At 46.4% G+C, this 16,712-nt stretch overlaps 1 protein-coding gene across 1 annotated transcript in view; it reads left to right on the top strand.

Annotated features, from left to right (window-relative positions):
- TRPA1 (transient receptor potential cation channel subfamily A member 1) overlaps positions 1–16,712 on the top strand; it is a 60,695-nt gene that overhangs the window by 30,193 nt on the left and 13,790 nt on the right. Inside the window, exons 13-20 of the mRNA XM_038766755.1 lie at positions 1,713–1,827; positions 3,319–3,485; positions 5,698–5,791; positions 6,672–6,731; positions 8,504–8,602; positions 11,552–11,622; positions 13,790–13,952; positions 16,415–16,504. Of these exons, the coding sequence (XP_038622683.1) occupies positions 1,713–1,827; positions 3,319–3,485; positions 5,698–5,791; positions 6,672–6,731; positions 8,504–8,602; positions 11,552–11,622; positions 13,790–13,952; positions 16,415–16,504 (859 nt within the window). The remainder of the gene's footprint in view (positions 1–1,712; positions 1,828–3,318; positions 3,486–5,697; positions 5,792–6,671; positions 6,732–8,503; positions 8,603–11,551; positions 11,623–13,789; positions 13,953–16,414; positions 16,505–16,712) is intronic.

The following is a 16,712-nucleotide window of genomic DNA, read 5'->3' as shown; positions in this document are numbered from 1 at the left end:
TTGCGCATAGTAAGCGCTTAACAAATGCCATCATTATTATTGTTACTATTACATATCTATTCTATTTAATTTATTACATATCCATTCTATTTATTTTATTACATATCTATTCTATTTATTTTATTACATATCTATTCTATTTATTTTATTACTTATCTATTCTATTTATTTTATTTTGTTAGTATGTTTGGTTTTGTTCTCTGTCTCCCCCTTTTAGACTGTGAACCCACTGTTGGGTAGGGACAGTCCCTATATGTTGCCAACTTGTACTTCCCAAGCGCTTAGTACAGTGCTCTGCACACAGTAAGCGCTCAATAAATACGATTGATTGATTGATTGATTGATTCACTTGCCACTGGCTCCTCAGGTGGGCCCAGCCATCTGGCCATTCCTTCATTCATTCATTGTCGTATTTATTGAGCGCTTACTGTGTGCAGAGTACTGTACTAAGCCCTTGGGAAGTACAAGTTGGTAACCGCCAGGACGCTGGAAACCGCGCCCTTCTCGGAAGGGCCGCGTGGCCCCGGAGCCGGCTTCCGACGGTTAGCAACTTGTACTTCCCAAGCGCTTAGTACAGTGCTCTGCACACAGTAAGCGCTCAATAAATACTATTGAATGAATCAAACAATCCGTTGATTGATTGACAGGCGAGAACGAGGCACAGTGAGGGGAATGAATGAATATAGAGACGGTCCCTACCCAACAATGGGCTCACAGTCTAGAAGGGGGAGACAGACAACAAAACAAAACATGTGGACAGGTGTCAAGTCGTCAGAACAAATAGAAATGAAGCTAGATGCACATCATTAACAAAATAAGTAGAATAGTAAATATGTACAAGTAAAATAGAGTAATAAATCTGTACAAACAAATATACAGGTGCTGTGGGGAGGGGAAGGAGGTAGGGCGGGGGAGATGGGGAGGAGGAGAGGAAAAAGGGGGCTCAGTCTGGGAGCCCCAACCACTCCAATCAATCAATCAATCGTATTTATTGAGCGCTTACTGTGTGCAGAGCACTGTACTAAGCGCTTGGAAAGTACAAGTTGACAACATATAGAAACAGTCCCTACCCAACAGTGGGCTCACAGTCTAAAAGGGGGAGACAGAGAACAAAACCAAACATACTAACACAATAAAATAGAATAGATATGTACAAGTAGAATAGAGTAATAAATATGTACAAACATATATACATATATACAGGTGCTGTGGGGAAGGGAAGGAGGTAAGATGGGGGGGATGGAGAGGGGGACGAGGGGGAGAGCCCGTGTCTGAGAAGGAGACACACTGAGGTTTGGGATCAATCAATCAATCAATCAATCAATCGTATTTATTGAGCGCTTACTGTGTGCAGAGCACTGGACTAAGCACTTGGGAAGTACAAGTTGGCAAGTAGGATGTCTGTCTGTTTGTCCCGGGAGAGGTCACAGGGGTCAGATCATCATCATCATCATCAATCGTATTTATTGAGCGCTTACTGTGTGCAGAGCACTGTACTAAGCGCTTGGGAAGGACAAGTTGGCAACATATCGAGACAGTCCCTACCCAACAGTGGGCTCACAGTCTAAAAGGGTCAGATGTTTGCCCGCCGGCCCTGGCGGAGGTCACGCAGGCCGGATTTTTCGTCCGGTGATCCCCGGGGACCGGACATCTGTCTGCGTGTTCCGGCGGTGATCCCAGAGGTCAGACGTGTGCCCCCTTTGTCCCCACAGCGATCACAGGGGTCGGACGGCCCTGCACCACGCAGCCCTGGGGGGCTACACGCAGACCCTGCACGTCATCCTCGACAACAATTTGAAATGCACGGATCAACTGGATGAGGACGGGGTATGTGCTCTAACCCTCCACCCACGCTCTGCCGTCGCGGAAACCAAGACTCGGGGGTGGCGAAGGAGAGATCGGTCCATTGGGGAGGGAGGGAAAAATGATAATGATGGTGTTTGTTAAGCGCTTACTGTGTGCCAGGCACTATACTAAGCGCTAGGGTAGATACAGGTAAAATTGGGTTGGACACGGTCCTTGTCCCACGAGGGGCTCGAAACCTTAAGTCCCGTTTTCCAGATGAAGGGACTGAGGCCCAGAGAAGTGAAGCGACTTGCCCAAGGTCGCACAGCAGACAAGTGGCAGAGGCAGGATTAGAACCCGTGACCTTCTGACTCCCAGGCTCAGGCTCTAACCACTATGGAGGGGGCGTGGGGGGTGGGGAAGGTGTGGGAGGGGGTCTTTTGGCCCTACATAAGTACCTCTGAGAGACCCCCTACCCCACGAAACTGCAGAAGGAAGCAGCGTGGTTTTAGCAGCACAGGACGGGGGTTCTTATCTCAGCCTCGCCACTTGTCTTCTGTGTGACCTTGGGCAAGCCGCTTAACTTCTCTGTGCCTCAGTTCCCTCATCTGGAAAATGGGGATTCAGACTCTGAGCCCCACGTGGGACAACCTGATCATCTTGTAACTTTCCCAGTGCTTAGAACAGTGTGTGGCGCATAGTAAGTGCTTAACAAATACCATTATTATTATTATTATTATTATTAAATGTGCTGACAAACAGTTTTTAATATGGGCCTCCTGGGGCAGAGCACTATTCCAGTGCTACAGTCAATCAATCAATCAATCGTATTTATTGAGCGCTTACTGTGTGCAGAGCACTGTACTAAGCGCTTGGGAAGTACAAGTTGGCAACACTAAAGAGGGAGCACTGTGCCTGTTGTTGTTTCCAGCTTGTACTTCCCAAGCGCTTAGTACAGTGCTCTGCACACAGTAAGCGCTCAATAAATACAATTGAATGAATGAATGAATGTGCCAGAGGCCTTCTGCTGAGCCCTTTACCAGGGGCCTACTGGTATCGGCGCTTAGTACAGTGTCTGGCACATAGTAAGCTCTTAACAGATGCCACAATTATTAGTTATTATTATTACTGTATGTGAGCACTGTACCCAGCACCTTCTGCTTGTTGAGGCCTACTGCTTAGACAGCATTTTGGGCAAGTCACTTCACTTCTCTGCGCCTCAGTTCCCTCGTCTGTAAAATGGGGATGGAGACTGTGAGCCCCAGGTGGGACAATCTGATAACCTCGTATCTATCTCAGCGCTTAGAAAAGTGCTCGGCACATAGTAAGCGCTTAATAAATACCATTATTATTATTATACTGGCACTTCGCATGTGTCGAGCACCAGAATTCCTTAGTCCCCGCCCTGGAGGAGCTGCAGTGTTCTGGACGCCCCCGGCTGAGGTTTTGCTGGTGTGAGGGGAGACTTGGGGAAGGGGGAAGACAGGAGGGACTTTACTGGTCGCTCCCCGCTCCCTCTCCTCTCTGCGGAAGAACACGGCCCTTCACCTGGCCAGCCAAGAAGGCCACGCCAAGGCGACGTCTCTCCTCTTGAACTCCGGGGCCCAGATCATCCTGAACAAAAACATGGCCTCCTTCCTACACGAAGCCATCCACAGCAAGAGGAAGGACGTGGTCATCACCGCCATCAGGAACCCGAGGTACCCCGCTCGCCATCCCCTCCGTCAGAGCCCGGGCCTGGGGTCCAAGAAAGACCTGGGTTCTAATCCCGGCCCCGCCACTTTGGGAAAGTCGCTTCACTTCTCCGGGCCTCAGTTCCCCCGTCTGGACCGCGAGCCCACTGTTGGGTAGGGACCGTCTCTATATGTTGCCAACTTGTACTTCCCAAGCGCTTAGTACAGTGCTCGGCACACTCAATAGATACGATTGAATGAATTGAATGAATGAATGGGCCGTGGGGACGAAGACCGTGAGCCCCGTGTGGGACAGGGTCAGTGTCCAGGCTGATCCACCCCAGTGCTTAGTACAGTGCCCGGCACATAGTAAGCGCTTATCGAATGCCACAAAAAATTAAAAAAAGACGGGATCACCACATTACACCCCACCTCCCTCCCTCAAACTCCCATCTTCTGGGGCAACCGGGGCTTCTGTCAAGGTGGCGCAGAAGTTGGTGCCATGAGCTGAACTTGAGGGGTGTCACAATTGATATATTTGAAGGAGTTTGGGTGACGAGGGATGACACCCCTCAGTAAGAAAGTATGGGCGGGGGTTGGGGTGGTTAGGGAATTGAGGCGACTTTGCAAAGAGTGGTGTAATGGATTTTTAATTTTCTTTTAATGGATTTTTTTGATTTTTAAATGGAATTTGTTAAGCTCTTACTACGTGCCAGGCACTGTACTAGGCGCCGGGGTAGACGGAAGCTAGTCAAGTTGGGTACAGTCCCTGTCCCACGGGGGGCTCACAGTCTTCATCCCCATTTTACAGATTTAACAAGGTGATCAGGTTGTCTCACGGGGGGCTCACAGTCTTCATCCCCATTTTACAGATGAGGTAACTGAGGCCTAGAGAAGTTAAGTGACTTGCCCAAAGTCACACAGCTGATAAGTGGTGGAGCTGAAATTTGAACCCATGACCTCCGACTCCAAAGCCCAGGCTCTTTCCACTGAGCCACGCTGCTTCTCAATGCTTCTCAGATGAGGGAACTGAGGCCCGGAGAAGTGAAGTGACTTGTCCACGGTCATACGGCAGAGCTGCCCTAACTCGGATCGATAGCCTACTCAGCCGGCAGCAGTGGCCTAGTGGGAAGAGCGTGAGCCTGGGAATCAGAGGACCTGGGTTCTAATCCCGGCTCCACCACTTGTCTGTTGTGTGACCTTGGGCTAATAGAACATGTGTACATTTCCTATCTTTGCAACCCAACCTAAAAGCCTCTTTTTTTCTCTGATTTTACAAGTGGTTACTTTAAAAAATGCTAAAAAAAAAGACACATTAAAATCTTCTCAAACAGAGATCTTCTTACTGGATGCAGGAGCGGTATGGCCTAATGGATAGAGCCCAGGCCTGGGAATCAGAGGGACCTGAGTTCTAATCCTGGCTCTACCACTTGTCTGCTGCCTGACCTTGGGCAAACTGCTTCACTTCTTTCTGCCTCAGTTCCCTGATCTGGAAAATGGAGATGAAGCCTATGAGCCCCACGTGGGACACGGACGGAGTCTGATCTGATTAGCTGGGGCTACCCCAGCGCTTAGTACGGTGCCCAGCGTGTAGTAAGCGCTTAACAAATACCATAAAAAAACCCACCAGGGGGCCACTTGTTTGCTTTCAAACTTCTTCCCTTAGACTCTCATCCCCTGGGGCAGGGCAAGGCTTCTGCCAAGGTGGCACAGAAGTGGGTGCCATCGGTTAAAGTTGGGGGTCATGATTGAGGTCGTCTGAAGGGGGGTTAGCAAATAGCGGTGGTGTCTCTCAGCAAGAAGGCACTTCACTGGTGGGTTGAGGACATAGGGGAATTGAAGCAGCTTTGCAAAGTGAGATTTTGTGGATAGAAAATCAATCAATCATATTTATTGAGCGCTTACTGTGTGCAGAGCACTGTACTAAGCACTTGGGAAGTACAAGTTGGCAACATATAGAGAAGGTCCCTACCCAACAGTGGGCTCACAGTCTAGAGAAAAGCCTCCCTCTAGATTGTCAGCTCGCTGTGGACAGGGAACGTGTCTGTTCTATTGTTCTATGGTCCTCTCCCAAGCTCTTAGTACAGTGCTCTGCCCACAGTAAGCGCTCAATAAATACGGTTAACTGACTGACTGACTCCCTCCACCTGGAAAGCGTACGATTCCACCTCACATCCTTTCCTTTTTGGAATGCCCAACGGGGTGATTTTATTGGCTTTTTTTTTGTTTTTTTTTGCAGGTGGGAGGAATGCTTCAAGGCTTTCACTCACTTGTCACCGACCAATAGATGCCCGGTACTGGAGATGGTAGAACATCTTCCCGAATGCATGAAGGTGATGCCGTTAGAGATGATGATAATAATAATACTAATAATAGTACTTGCTAAGCACTTACTGTGTACCAAGCATTGTTCTAAGCGCTGGGGTGGATACACGGTAATCAGGTTGTCCCACATGGGGCTCACAGTCTTAATCCCCATTTTCCAGATGAGGTCACTGAGGCCCACAGAAGTCAAATGACTTTCATTCATTCATTCAATTGTATTTATTGAGCGCTTACTGTGTGCAGAGCACTGTACTAAGCGCTTGGGAAGTACAAGTTGGACTTGCCCAAAGTCATACAGCAGACCAGTGGCGGAGCCGGGATTAGAACCCACAGCCTCTGACTCCCAAGCCTGGGCTCTTTTTACTATGCCACGCTGCTTCATGTACTCATTTACTTCATGTACTTGTATCGATTTGAGCGCTTAGTAAAGCGCCTGGCAGTGCTTAAGAAGTATTATTAAATAAAAAAAATTGTTCTTGCATTTACTGTGAGAGAGAAAGAGGCTAAGGGTTGGCTCAAATTAGGGCACAACTTGTTTGGCCAAGAAAGTCTCAATTCCAGGACACTGGTCAAGGTGGGCCACCCAGTTTAAGTCAGGAGCGTGCCAGTTCTTCCAGGCCGACCGATCTGGTCAAAACGATTCCAGTTCCAAGATACCGGCTAAGACGCAGCCTACAAAAATTGGGGATAGGCCAGGCCACGGCGGAGAACCTGCCCATCCCACCCCGAAGCCTGACGGGAGAAACTTCTAGAAAGCAGGAGGCATTTATAAGGGGCTCCGTGAAGTGAGACCACCCCCTACTCAGCCCAAAACTCGGGAGTTGAATAAGTGGCCGGGTTTCACACCTATCGTATAGTGGAACTAATTCTCCCTCCTCTCTCTCAAAGATGCTTTTAGACACGTGCATAGTGGACTCTTCAGAAGAGAAGACAGGTCAAAACTTCTACGTAAGTTTGTCTGTAATAATAATGATAATAATAATGGTATTGAGTGCTTACTATGTGCCAGGCACTCATCCCCCGAGCCTGGAATGCCCTCCCTGTGCCCACCCACCAAGCTAGCTCTCTTCCTCCCTTCAAGGCCCTACTGAGAGCTCACCTCCTCCAGGAGGCCTTCCCACACTGAGCCCCTTCCTTCCTCTCCCCCTCGTCCCACTCTCCATCCCCCACATCTTACCTCCTTCCCTTCCCCACAGCACCTGCATATATGTACATATGTTTGTACATACTTATTACTCTATTTATTTATTTATTTTACTTGTCCATATTTATTCTATTTATTTTATTTTGTTAGTATGTTTGGTTTTGTTATCCGTCTCCCCCTTTTAGACTGTGAGCCCACTGTTGGGTAGGGACTGTCTCTATAAGTTGCCAACTTGGACTTCCCATGCGCTTAGTACAGTGCTCTGCACACAGTAAGCGCTCAATAAATACGATTGATTGATTGATTGATTCTAAGCGCTGGGGGGTGGATACAAGCAAATGAGGTTCAGTTTGACTCACCCTAATTTTACCAGTGGTGGGAGCGATATCTCTCAAAGATGATTTTAGGCGTGTCAGAGTCTTCAGAAGAAAGGTCAGGTCAAGGCTCCCTGCGTAAGTTATTTTATTTATTTCAGCCTAATTTTATCAATCACTCCATTGATCGATGGTATTTGTTGAGCGCTTACAATGTTCGGAACACTGTACTAAGTGCTTGTGGGAGTGATATGTCTTGGCGTTAGATTCCTCGGCCATGCCTGGAGGTTGGGCCCTTATTCCAGATCTCACTGTGGAAGGGATTATTAGAATTTGGAAGGGACTGTTGGAAAGAGCCCGGGCCTGAGAGTCAGAAGACCTGGGTTCTAATCCTGGCAATTGCTCTCCCAATTGTGTGTCCTTAGGCAAGTCACTTGACATTTCTGTGCCTCGGTTTCCTCACCTGTAAAATGAAGCTTCAATACCTGTTCTCTCTCCCCCTTAAGACTGTGAGCCCCGTGTGGGACAGGGACTTGTCTGACCTAATTGACTTGTACCGACCCCAGTGCTTAGGACAGTGTTTGACACATAGTAAGCGTTCACCAAGTACCATAAAGCAAACAAACAAAACAAACTCCAGGCTCCAGAAGAGTCTGCCCATGGTTACAACTTGCAGACAGGGAACGGGTCTACCAACCCTGTTGTATTCTCCCAAATGCTTAGTACAGTGCTCGGCACACAGTAAGTGCTCAATAAATACCATCGATCGATTGATTCCAGTTGCAGATGAGTTGAGGCCGTAGCTTGGAGTCGGAATGTCAAACTACCTTCTCCCCACGTGGCTTTCAATCAGTCCGGAATTTCAAATCAGTCGGTCAGTGGTATTTATTGAGCGCTTACTGTATGCGGGGCAATGTACTAAGCTCTTGGGAGAGTACAGTATAGCAATATAACAGACATATTCCCTGCCCACACGAGCTTACAGTCCTGAGGGAGAGACAGACCTTAATATAAATAATGCTAATGATAATAATGATGAGTTCAAATGAATCTTCTCACTGATTTTCGGCTATCATTTTTGACCACACGGTATCTCGCCTAATCATTGCCACCCACAGAAGACCAACTGCAGGGTATTTTCCCGGGCCCAGGTGTTTTCATTTTCCGGAGACTATCAGGGGGACCGTTATTCTTCGTTGGTTTTCCTGGGAAATAACCCTTCTCCCGCTGCAAGTGGAATTAACGTCTTATCTGCTTTACAGATTCAGTATAACTTCAGGTACCTCCAGTGTCCATTAGAGTACAAAAAGAAAGCAGCCGAGGAGAAGAACATTGAGTACGAACCGCTGGTGACCCTCAACGTAAGTGTCGCCTGGCAGAACGGGGCCGGTTCCGGTCAGGATTATGAGCGGGCGGCCGAGGATGGTTTGCTTCATCTGGCCTATTTCTGGAGCTGGAAAAAACTGATGATGATGATAGTATTTGTTAAGTGCTTAGCTATGTGCCAAGCACCGTTTTAAGCACTGGGGTAGATACAAGGTCATCAGTTTGTCCCACGAGGGGTTCACAGTCTTCATCCCCATTTTCCAGATGAGGCCCAGAGAAGTGAAGTGACTTGTCCAAGGTCAAGCATCTGACAGGTGGTGGAGACGGGATTAGAACTCACAATCTCTGACTCCCAAACCTGAGCTCTTTCCACTAGGCCACGAAAATGGGGAAACCCACTCCCTTCCTCCCTCAGCCCGGGACACCCCCGTCTTCAAATCTGCCAGGCCACCGCTCTTCCCGTCCTCAAAGCTTCCTGAATCCCTCCCTGATTAATAATTCCTTTCCCTCCTCCCCCTGAGGAATACCAGCCTAACAACCACCTTTGCCCCTTAAGTATTCATTTATACCCACTCTCAGAACTTGTGCACGGATGCGTAATCAGTCATGGAGTCAAATCTTTTCACCAGTGTCTCACCTGGATGGGATTTTCCGAGAACTTTTTTTACCCTTGACCCTTCGACTTGTTCCCCTTTATGTCGATCCGCCTCCCCATATTAGACAGTGAACCCCTAGAAGGGACAGGAGCGGGTTTCTGCTTCCGTGGTACTCTCCCAGCTGTGTAGCATAGTACTCTGCCCCAGTAGGATCTCATTAAATACTTCTGAGGACAACGATGAAGACTCTAGCTCGAACCTGAAAAAATACCTTCCATCATCATCAATTGTATTTATTGAGCGCTTACTATGTGCAGAGCACTGTACTAAGCGCTTGGGAAGTACAAATTGGCAACATATAGAGACAGTCCCTACCCAACAGTGGGCTCACAGTCTAACAGTCCATTTCATATCTGTACAAGACAGCGGAGTAAACTTCCAAAATAAGGGCATACATTTTCTTACGGCAATTATGAAGTGCTTTCTGTGTGCCAGGCATCGTATTAAGTACTGGGGTACCTAATAATAATAATAATGATAATAATTTCAGTACTTGTTAAGCACTTATTACGTGCCAAGCACTGTTCTAAGCGCTGGGGTAGATACAAGATATCAGTTTGGATACAGTCCATGTCCTCCCAGTCTTAGTCCCCGTTTTCCAGGTGAGGGAACTGAGGCCCAGAGAAGTGAGGAGACTTGCCCAAAGTCACACAGCAAGTAAGCGACGGAGCCGGGATTGGAATCCAGGTCCTCTCCACTAGGCACTCTGCTTCTCTTTCGCTGTCAGGCACGAGGGATTTTCATGATTGTGATCCTGTTCATCATCAGGCATATTTATTGAGCGCTTATGAAGCACAAAGTACTGTATTAACCCCTTAATAATAATAATAATAATTATGGTATTTGTTAAGCACTTATTATGCTCCAGGCACTATACTAAGCGTGGATAGAAACAAATCGGGTTGGACACATACGGTATGTACAATAAGTGGCACTTCAGCCTCGTCCAAACTCAACTTTCAACCTTACTTGTCTTGTTCTGACCCTTGCTCGACTCTAATGGACTTTTGAAGTAAAGTACTTATATAATAATAATAATGATGGCATTTGTTAAGCGCTTACTATGTGCAAAGCACTGTTCTATCCCACCTTTACTACTGCATCAACCTATTCGCTGACTTCCCTTGTCTCTTCCTCTCCCTACTTCAGTCAATCGGGAAGCAGCGAGGCTTAGTGGAAAGAGCCCGGGCTCGGGAGTCAGAGGTTGTGGGTTCCAATCCCGGCTCCGCCGCTTGTCAGCTGTGTGACTTGGGGCCAGTCACTTCACTTCTCTGGGCCTCAGTTACCTCATCTGTACAGTGGGGAGTAAGACTGTGAGCCCCACGGGGGACAACCTGATAACCTTGTATCTACCCCAGTGCTTAGAAAAGTGCTTGGCACATAGTAAGTGCTTAACAAATACCATCATTATTATTATTTCAATCAATCGTATTTATTGAGCACTTACTGTGCACAGAGCACTGTACTAAGCGCTTGGGAAGTACAAGTTGGCAACATCTAGAGACGGTCCCTACCCAACAGTGGGCTCACAGTCTAGAAGGGGGAGACTGAGAACAAAACCAAACATGTCAACAAAATAAAATAAATAGAATAGATATGTACAAGTAAAATAGAGTAATAAATATGTACAAACATGTATACAGGTGCTGTGGGGAAGGGAAGGAGGTAATCAATCAATCAATCGCATTTATTGAGCACTTACCGTGTGCAGAGCACTGTACTAAGCGCTTGGGAAGTACAAGTTATCTAGAGACGGTCCCTACCCAACAGTGGGCTCACAGTCTAGAAGGGGGAGACAGACAACAAAACCAAACATATTAACAAAATAAAATAAATAGAATAGATATGTACAAGTAAAATAAATATTATTATCCTCCCTTCTATACTGAGCTCTATTACCAACTTGGATGGTGGGAGAGATATATGATTGATGCATATTACTCCAAGCCATCGATGGTATCTACTGAGCGCTAACTATGAGCCAAGCACTGCTCCAAGGGCTTGGGAAAGTACAATACAGCAGAATTGGTACATGTATTTCCTACCCACAGGGAACTTCCATTCTATAGAGGAAGCCAGACATTAAAATAGAATAAGGAGAAGGGAAATAATAGAGTGTATTTATTGCCAGATCAATAGCTAGAGCACTCTATATAACTGAAACCAAAATATGGACAATGCTAGAACCTTGGTACATTATGGAAATCTGTAGATTTGAATATGAAAATTGCATACTTCTTACACCTAAAGAAGCTTTAGAAAGCAAAACAGCTCACCGAGAGGTTTGCTCAGCTTATCCATGTTTCTCTTGATTTTTTGTCTTTGCAGTCCATGGTTCGTCATAATCGCATAGAGCTCCTCAGCCATCCTGTCTGTAAAGAATATTTACTTATGAAATGGTAGGCGACACGCGTTCTAAATACCTGATGCTTGAAGGGCTAGGATTTAATGTTATTTCATTCGAGAATGAACCAAAGTGGCTTTTTAGTTGAACGGTTTAGAATCTGTCTGACCCATCTCGACTCAGCCCTAGAATGCGTGCTTTTAATGTACGCAATTGGGAAAGGAGGGGGGAGGTCAATGGATTGTAATAATAATAATAATAATAATAATAATGATGATGACATTTATTAAGCACTTACTACGTGCAAAGCACTGTTCTAAGCGCTGGCGGGTGTGGATACAAGGTGATCAGGTTGTCCCACGGGGGGCTCACAGTCTTCATCCCCATTTTACAGATGAGGTAACTGAGGCACAGAGAAGTTAAGTGACTTGCCCAAAGTCACACAGCTGACAATTGGCAGAGCTGGGATTTGAACCCATGAATCTCCGACTCCAAAGCCCGGGCTCTTTCCACTGAGCCACGCTGCTTCTCTAATAATAATGATGATGATAGTACTTTTTATTTATTCATTCGTTCAATTGCATTTATCGGGTGCTTACTGTGTTCAAAGCACTTTACTAAGCTCATAATAATAATAATAATAATAATAGTACTTGTTAAACGCTTACTATGTGCCAAGCACTGGTCTGAGCACTGGAGGAGATACAAGTTAATCAGGTTGGACACAGCCCCTGTAGCCACATGGGGCTCACACTCTTAATTCCCATTTTACAGATGAGGTGACTGAGACCCAGAGAAGTGAAGTGACTTGCTCAAGGTCACACAGCAGACACATGGCAGAGCCAGGATTAGATTCCATGTCTTTCTGACTGCCAGGCCTGTGCTCTATTCATTCATTCATTCATTCAATCATATTTGAGCGCTTACTGTGTGCAGAGCACTGTACTAAGCGCTTGGGAAGTACTCTAACCACTACACCATTCCGGCTAGGTGCCAAAAATGTGTGACATCGAGGAGTAATAATAATAATAAGAAGAAGAATGGTATTTGTTAAGCAATGCCTATGTGCCAACCACTGTACTAAGCGCTGGGGATGATATGAGATAGTCAGGTCCTAAGTGGAGCAAGCACACAGTCTAAGTAGGAGGGAGAACAAGGATTGAATCCCCATTTTCCAGATGAGGGAACTGAGGCCTAGAGAAGAGAAGTGACGGCAGACAAGTGGCAGAGCCGGGATGAGAACCCAGGCCCGGGCTCTAACCATTAGGCCGCACAGCTTCTCAGTTAGTCCATAGAGATAGATAGAAGCTATATGTTGACAACTTGTACTTCCCAAGCGCTTAGTACAGTGCTCTGCACACAGTAAGCGCTCAATAAATACGATAGATTGATAGAAGCTAGTCGCACGCTGTCCAAATCGAGTCGGGAATCGAATTTGAATCGAGTCCAAATCGGGAAGCAGCGTGGCTCAGTGGAAAGAGCCCGGGCTCTGGAGTCAGAGGTCCTGGGTTCAAATTCATTCATTCAATCGTATTTATTGAGCGCTTACTGTGTGCAGAGCACTGTACTAAGCGCTTGGGAAGTCCAAGTTGGCAACATCTAGAGACAGTCCCTACCCAACAGCGGGCTCACAGTCTAGAAGGGGGAGACAGACAACACAACAAAACGTATTAACAAAATAAAATAAATAGAATAGTAAATATGTACAAGTAAAATAGAGTAATCAATCAATCAATCAATCGTATTTATTGAGCGCTTACTTTGTGCAGAGCACTGTACTAAGCGCTTGGGAAGTACAAGTTGGCAACACATAGAGATGGTCCCTACCCAACAGCAGGCTCACAGTCTAGAAGGGGGAGACAGACAACAAAACAAAACATGTTAACAAAATAAAATAAATAGAATAGTAAACGTGCACAAGTAAAATAGAGTAATAAATCTGTACAAACATATGTACAGATGCTGTGGGGAGGGGAAGGAGGTCCAGGCCCCACCACTTAGCTGTGTGACTTTGGGCAAGTCACTTAACTTCTCTGAGCCTCAGTTACCTCATCTGTACAACGGGGATGAAGACTGTGAGCCCCACGTGGGACAACCTGATCACCTTGTAACCTCCCCAGAGCTTAGAACCGGGCTTTGCACATAGTAAGCGCTTAATAAATGCCATTTTTATTATGATTACTATCGACCATCTTCTTAACGTTTCCTCCGTCTCCGTCAAGGATGGCTTACGGGTTCAGAGCTCATATAATGAACCTAGCCCTCTACTGCCTGGGCCTCATACCCTTGACTCTTCTCGTCATCAATATAAAGCCAGGATTGGCTTTCAACTCGACGGGAATCATAAATGCCACCAGTTACAGCTCTCATTCCCTGGACACTGAGGTAACTCCCTGCAGCTGGAGGCTACGCGCGCCATTTTCTCCATCTTCATCCCGGCGGGATTAGGAGAAGGGGGTGCTTGCCTTCAAAAGTCAATCCCCTTCCCCTGGGGGAAATCCGGGGGTGGTCTACTCTGTTTATTTTTCTTAATGATGTGTCTCGATCTATAATTCTATTTATTTATCATGATAATAATAATAATAATGGCATTTGTTAAGCGCTTACTGTGTGCAAAGCACTGTTCTAAGCGCTGGGGAGGATACAAGGTGATTAAGTTATCCCACGGGGGGCTCACAGTCTTCATCCCCATTTTCCAGTGGAGGGAACTGAGGCAGAGAGGATAATAATAATAATAATGATACTAATGATGGCATTTGTTAAGCGCTTACTATGTGCAAAGCACTATTCTAAGCTCTGGGGAGGATACAGGGTGATCAGATGCTACTGATGCCTGTTTACTTGTTTTGATGTTTATCTTCCCTCTTCTAGACTGTGAGCCCGTTGTGGGCAGGGATTGTCTCTATTTGTTGCTGAATTGTACTTCCCAAGTGCTTAGTACAGTGCTCTGCACACAGTAAGTGCTCATTAAATAGGATTAAATGAATGAATGACCTTCTAGCCCATCTCCCCGTCTACACCATGCGTGGCTTAGTGGAAAGAGCACTGGCTTGGGAGTCAGAGGTCATGGGTTCTACTCCTGGCTCCGCCACTTATCAGCTGTGTAACTTCGGGCAAGTCACTTAACTTCTCTGTGCCTCCGTTACCTCATCTGTAAAATGGGGATTAAGACTGTGAGCCCCATGTGGAACAACCTGATTATCCTGTATCTAACCCAGCGCTTAGAACAGTGCGTGGCACATAGTAAGAGCTTAACAAATGCCATCACCACCATAGGCTTACTGTGGGCTGGGACTATGTCTGTTATATTCATTCAGTCGTATTTATTGGGCGTTTACTGTGTGCAGCGCACTGTACTAAGCTCTTGGGAAGTACAAGTGGGTAACATCTAGAGACGGTCCCTACCCAACAACGGACTCACAGTCTAGAAGGGGGAGACAGACAACAAAACAAAACGTGTAGACAGGTGTCAAAGTCGTCGGAACAAATAGAATTAAAGCAATGATCGAAGCATGACTAATTAAGCCATGGGTGATATTTATTGAACACTTACTGTGTGTCAAGCCCTGTACTAAGGCCTTGGGCAAGTACAATACAGAAACTCTGCCCACAAGAAGCTTACAGTGGGAGAAAAAGACTGAAGTAGATTAGGGAGAGGGGAATTTGTACTTCCCAAGCGCTCAGTACAGTGCTCTGCACATAGTAAGCACTCAATAAATACGATTGATGATGAAATAGGGTGGAAAAAGATTTTTACGGAAGTGTGATGGGGCCAGGGTGAGGATCAGATTGCTTTGCGATGTGCTGGGGAGCACAAGAAGAGATAAACAGGAAACATCACTGACTCTCAAAGAGCCTACAATCTAGATGGAGAAGTCAGACAGAGAAACCAACAATGAAACAGCAAAGCCAATACGTTGGCAAAACCGTTTCATCTCTTGTTATCAGAGACACTGTTTTCCAGCCCAAAGAATCAGATAGTTCTTCAAGGGTTTCCCTGCAGTCAGTCAATCGTATTTATTGAGCACTTACTGTGTGCAGAACAGTGGACTAAGCTTGGGAGAGGACAATTAGAATGATAGATAGGTTCCCTGCCGGCAGCGAGCTTACAGTCTAGACTCCTCAATTCCCTTCCCCGACTTACTAAAACTTGCGGGTTGAGTTGCCCTTGAATAAGAAGAGAGAATGGGGCAAAGTTGAGGAGGAGAGATGGGGGAGAAGAGGGAAGAGATTGAATAATAATAATAATGATAATAATCAATCAATCAATCATATTTATTGAGCACTTACTGTGTGCAGAGCACTGTACTAAGCGCTTGGGAAGTACAAGTCGGCAACATATAGAGATAGTCCCTACCCAACAGCGGGCTCACAGTCTAGAAGGGGGAGACAGAGAACAAAACCAAACATATTAACAAAATTAAATAAATAGAATAGATATGTGCAAATAGAATAGATAATAATGATAGTATTTGTCAAGCGCTTACTCTGTGCCATGCACTGTTCTAAGCTCTGGGGCAGATGCAAGTTTATTCATTCATTCATTCAATCGTATTTATTGAGCACTTACTGTGTGCAGAGCACTGTACTAAGCGCTTAAAGTTTATCAGGTTGGATACGGTCCCTGTCCCACATGGGGCTCACACTATTAATCCCCGTTTTACCGATGAGGTAGCTGAGGCCCAGAGAAGTGAAGTCACTTGTCCAAGGCCACGCAGCTGACGAGTGGCTGAGTCGGGATTAGAACCCAGGTCCTTTCGAGTGATGATGCCGGGGGAGGGACGGGAGGGGGGAGGGAGAGGGGGGTGACTTATGCTTCACCCAGATTTTCCCGGTCTCCGTTTCAGAATTCCCACCTGATAAAAGTCTGCATGATCCTAGTCTTTCTGACCAGTGTTCTGGGACTCTGCAAAGAGCTGATCCAGCTCTACCAACAGGTAATAATAATTGTGGCATTTGTTAAGCGCTTACTATGGTGCCAGGCACTGTACTAAGCGCTGGGGTGGATACAAACAGATCGGGTTGGGCACAGTCCCTGTCCCACGTGGGGCTCACAGTCTCAATCCCCATTTTCCAGATGAAGGAACTGAGGCCCAGAGAAATGAAGTGACTTGCCCAAGGTCACACAGCAGATGCGCGGTGGAG

This window comes from Tachyglossus aculeatus, chromosome 25 (assembly GCF_015852505.1).
Source record: "Tachyglossus aculeatus isolate mTacAcu1 chromosome 25, mTacAcu1.pri, whole genome shotgun sequence".
Taxonomy (NCBI): Eukaryota; Metazoa; Chordata; class Mammalia; order Monotremata; family Tachyglossidae; genus Tachyglossus; species Tachyglossus aculeatus.
This window is presented reverse-complemented; position numbering and strand designations above follow the sequence as displayed.